This window comes from Carettochelys insculpta, chromosome 1, assembly GCF_033958435.1.
Source record: "Carettochelys insculpta isolate YL-2023 chromosome 1, ASM3395843v1, whole genome shotgun sequence".
In the NCBI taxonomy this organism is placed as follows: Eukaryota; Metazoa; Chordata; order Testudines; family Carettochelyidae; genus Carettochelys; species Carettochelys insculpta.
This window is the reverse complement of record NC_134137.1, coordinates 5,439,025-5,443,916: the sequence shown is the minus strand read 5'-3', so window position 1 is coordinate 5,443,916 and position 4,892 is coordinate 5,439,025. Positions and strand designations below refer to the sequence as shown.

The window sequence follows — 4,892 nt, the reverse complement described above, 5'->3', positions numbered from 1 at the left end:
CCAGGGTGGGTGCTCGGGGAGACCCTCCAGAACAGCAGGGAGCAGTTGAGAGGGGCCAGCTCCCCTGCTGGTGAAATGTCGGGGCTCACAGGGCGCAGGCGCTGCTCAGTCCATCAGCTCTGCCCTCTCAGAGGAACGCGGGACCCCCCGACTGGGTCAGAGCCGGGTCTGTCCGGCCTGGCAGCGGCGTGAGGTGCTTCAGGAGAAGCTGGGAGACTCTATCATGGGGGTTGGGATCGTCCCCCCCCCACCGCGCCCCAGCCTATTCCCAATGGGGATCAGTGTCTACGCTGAGTCCTGCGGGTCAGTCTCCCGACCATCAAACACGTCGCCATTAATTCCTTCATGCTGGGCGCTCTGGGCGCCTGGATGGGCCTCCAGCCCCTTTCCCCATGTCGCTCAGGTCTCGGCCTCCACAAAACCCTGCGGCCATGATCCAAACACCCCCCCTTCAGTCCCCTCCCCCCGGCTCCCTCCCATCGCTTACATGTTCCTCTTTCTGGGTGAATATTCCACACGACGTGTGTGGGGTGTAGTGGGACTGTAAGGTCTGAGGTGGCCGTTGTCGAAAAGAACAGGGAGCTGTTTGCAAGGAGCCTCTGTGACAAAATCAACTTTCGAAACAATATTCAAAAGAACAAAAGATCACATGAAACAGAGGAGAGCAAAGGGTTAATTCTCTGCTTCTCTTCCCCACCTGAGCCAGTCCCACAGGCCAGGTCCCTGGAGCTCCCTGTTGGCTCTCAGGCCCGCTGGGATTCCCAGGGCAGCTGTATAAACATCCCTGCACCTCAGCCCCGCTCAGTGCGGATTCCCCACCACCTGCAGCTCCCGGCTGAGTCCCAGGCAGCGATTGCTCATCCCCAGCTGGAGCAGGAGCCTGGTGAGTCCTTGGCAGGGAATGAATCTGTCCGGGGCGGCCGCACACACCTGACACCGAGGCAGTGTTGGAAGGGGGTGAGCTAGACTGGGGCTGTCTCACTCTGACTGCAGGGGCAGGACGGCAGCCCCTGCACTGAGCCAATGCCCCCGGCCCTGCGCTGAGGGGCCGTGTCAGGACAAGGGCTCCGGGTTACACTGACCCCCACCCGCGCACGTCACTGGGGCTCTGGCTGTTGAACTCAGTGGCTCTGGGCTGGGCCGTTGTTGGTTAAAGGGACGGTTCAGAGGAAACCTCCTTTGAAATCTCCCCCAGTCCTGTCACGTCCTCACCATAAATCCCCAGGCTGCACTCAGGGAAACTTACCTGAAGCCCACAAGGGGCTCAGGGCTGGGTCCAGCGCGGTCGCAGAAATTGGCTGTGCCCAGGAGCAGAGCTGTGACTGCGCAAATTTTGCAGCCTGGGATCAGCTGATAACCAGGGCTGTGTAAGCCCCATGTTCCCTCTCCTGCAGCTGTAGTTCTCTGTACCGTGGCTTTGAGCAGGGGAAAGCTTCAACCGATAACCAGGGCTGCCGTGAGCGCAATATTCCCCCTCCTGCTGCTGTCGTTCTCTGTAGCAGGGCGATGGGCAGATCTTGCTTTAAAATGTGAAATTTATGAAGCTCTGGGATGCCACATGGACCATTAAAGAAGAAGCTTCGTGGCAACGGGAGAGAATTCTCCCCTTGTAGTCACTCCTGCTCCCCGAGAGGCAGTAGCTGTGTGTACAAAGGGAATTAAACTCCTTTCTGGTATATGGAAATTTTAGACCCCTATTCAACCTGGTTATCCCAATAACGTATTGTAGACCAGCCAATATTTGAGATGGACCCACAAATTTAGGGTTAAATCTTGAAAAAAAAGACAACTTTTCTCATGTAAGTATTTTTATAAAATCATTGGGAATTTCCCCAAAATGAATGTATTCATGTGCTGGAGCACTGGTTAGGTCGAAACGAGTAATAAAGCAGGGTCTTCTCCCAAAGGAGCCAGCAGGAGAGTTGTGAATGGAGGAGGTTTTGCTCTCACACCTTTGTATCTGGAGAATAATTCAATATACTGGATACAAAACCAGGGCAACTGCCAAAGGAAATAATCCGGTAGCTGCTGAAACCCAGTTTCAGAGTCACCACTTCAGTCTTGGGAGTGACTGTAGTAAACACACAGAGATTCTACAATGGACAGCAACACCAAGAGGGCCCCTCCTTAATCGAGGGCCAAAGGAACCTCCAGCATCTTCCCTCGTTAGGAATGGAGATGTTCAGGGGCAGGAGAGTGTTTCTAGTTGGATGGTCCCACCCAACAGACAGCCGTTAGGCGAGGAAGTTTTTGCTGGTTTCTCTGATTCTCTCAGCAAAATCATTCCAGTCCTGGCTGACACCCCTGTTCTGTCTGATCTTCTCTTTTGCTGTTAGCTCCTGGAATCTGAACAGAAGCTCCAAGAGAGGGTACCTGATGCCAGCCGACAATCACACCTTTTTTACCCCTGCAACCTTCGTCCTGACCGGCATTCCTGGCACGGAGGAGTCTCAAGTCTGGGTCTCCGTCCCCTTCTGTCTGATGTATGTTGCGGCGCTTTTTGGGAACTCTCTCCTCCTATGTATCATAGTGACAGAACGAAGCCTGCATGAGCCCATGTACCTTTTCCTCTCCATGCTGGCAGCTGTTGATCTTCTATTGTCAACTACTATTGTGCCCAAAATGCTGGCCATATTCTGGTTCAGAGCTGGTGAAATTTCTTTTGCTGCCTGCCTCACCCAAATGTTCTTCATCCATTTCAGTTTTATTGCCGAGTCGGCCATCCTGCTGGCCATGGCATTTGATCGGTACGTCGCCATCTGCAATCCCCTGAGATACACCACTGTGCTAACCAAGCCTGTGATTGGGAAGATGGGGCTGGCCGTTGTCACAAAAAGTTTCTGTATCGTTTTCCCTTTTATCTTTCTCCTGAAGCCGCTAAAGTTCTGCAAGACCAACCTTCTACCACACACCTACTGTCAACAAATGATCATTGCTCGACTGGCCTGCAACAATATTGAAGTCAATTTCTGGTATGGTGTGTGCGTGGCGATTTTAACAATCATCTTGGATGCTGTGCTCATTGCTGTGTCTTACCTGCTGATCCTCAGGGCTGTCTTCCGGCTCCCTTCTAACAACACCAGGCTCAAGTCTCTGCGCACCTGCAGCTCCCACATCTGTGTCATACTGATCTTCTACACCCCATCTTTTTTCTCCCCGTCTGCAAACCAATATGGGCACCTCATCCCTGGGTACATTCTTAACCTACTGGCCAACCTCCATGTGCTCCTGCCCCCCATGTTAAACCCCATCATTTATGGGGTGACCACAAAAGAGATCCTGAAACGAGTGATCAGCATGTTCTTCTGCTGCTGTAGGAGAAGCCACCTCCTGAGGTAATGGGGACAACAGAAAAAGCCCTTTAAAATTAGAGAGAGATTCTTTCTTGAACTTCCGGGGAACTGGAACATAAGAACATAAGAACATAAGAACATAAGAACGGCCATACTGGGTCAGACCAAAGGTCCATCAAGCCCAGCATCCCATCTGCCGACGGTGGCCAATGCCAGGTGCCCCAGAGAAGGAGAACAGAAGACAATGATCAAGTGATTTATCTCCTGCCATCCATCTCCTGCCCTTGTTATGAAGGCTAGGGCACCATACTTTATCCCTGGCTAATAGCCATTTATGGACCTAACTTGCAAAAATTTATCAAGCTCTTTTTTAAACCCTAATAGAGTCCTGGCCTTCACAGCCTCCTCGGGCAAGGAGTTCCACAGGTTGACTGTGCGCTGTGTGAAGAAAAATTTCCTTTTATTAGTTTTGAACCTACTACCCATCAATTTCATTTGGTGTCCCCTAGTTCTTGTATTATGGGAAAAGGTAAATAATTTTTCTATATTCACTTTCTCCACACCATTCATGATTTTATATACCTCTATCATATCGCCCCTCAATCGCCTTTTTTCCAAACTGAAAAGTCCCAGTCTCTCTAGCCTCTCCCCATATGGGACCCTTTCCAAGCCCCTAATCATCTTAGTCGCCCTTTTCTGAACTTTTTCTAATGCCAATATATCTTTTTTGAGGTGAGGAGACCACATCTGCACGCAGTGCTCAAGATGTGGGCGTACCATGGTTTTATATAGGGGAAGTATGATATCTTTTGTCTTATTATCGATCCCTTTTTTAATAATTCCTAACATCCTATTTGCCTTACTAACTGCCGCTGCACACTGCGTGAATGTCTTCAGAGAACTATCCACTATAACTCCAAGATCCCTTTCCTGATCTGTCGTAGCTAAATTTGACCCCATCATGTAGTACGTGTAATTTGGGTTATTTTTTCCAACATGCATTACCTTACACTTACCCACATTAAATTTCATTTGCCATTTTGCTGCCCAATCACTCACTGCACCTGCCTGAGCTTCAACATTCATGGAATCACAGAATATTATAGCTGGAAGGGACCAGGTTCCAGTGTGCTGCACTCAAGGCAGGACCAAACACCATCTAGGTGTTCTCCCTAGTTGCAATATAATCCCATTGCTTCTCACCCCGTTGTAAGAGTTTAAGCGGGATAAATTTACTCTCTCCTCCCTGTAAAAAAAAGTTAGTTGACATCAATTATCACGTCACCTCTCAGTCTTCTGTTTTCCAGACTAAAGAGATTCCATTCTTTTAATCTTCCCTCAGAGGACATGGTTTCTCGGTCTCAGTGGTACTCCTTTCTCACATAGTCACTTCCCTTTCTGTATGGTCTGCTCTACACTCGGGATCAAAGCCGATCCCAGATAAGCAATTCTTGCCATGCCATTTGTGTAGCTAGAATTGATGCATCATGGTCAACTTTCTTCTCTGGTGTAGACCCGGAATCTTCGGGCTCGCGACCACATCCTTTACCCTATACATTAGCCTGGAGCAACAGAGTCAACGGCCCATCACAGAGATAC

The 4,892-nt window shown here is 50.0% G+C and overlaps 1 protein-coding gene across 1 annotated transcript; it reads left to right on the top strand.

Moving 5' to 3' along the window:
• The first annotated feature begins 2,376 nt into the window (after positions 1 to 2,376).
• LOC142007604 (olfactory receptor 52B2-like) lies at positions 2,377 to 3,339 on the top strand. The gene has a single exon (XM_074984292.1). It carries the CDS (start codon positions 2,377 to 2,379, stop codon positions 3,337 to 3,339), a length of 963 nt encoding a protein of 320 aa, XP_074840393.1.
• The last annotated feature ends 1,553 nt before the right edge of the window (positions 3,340 to 4,892 follow it).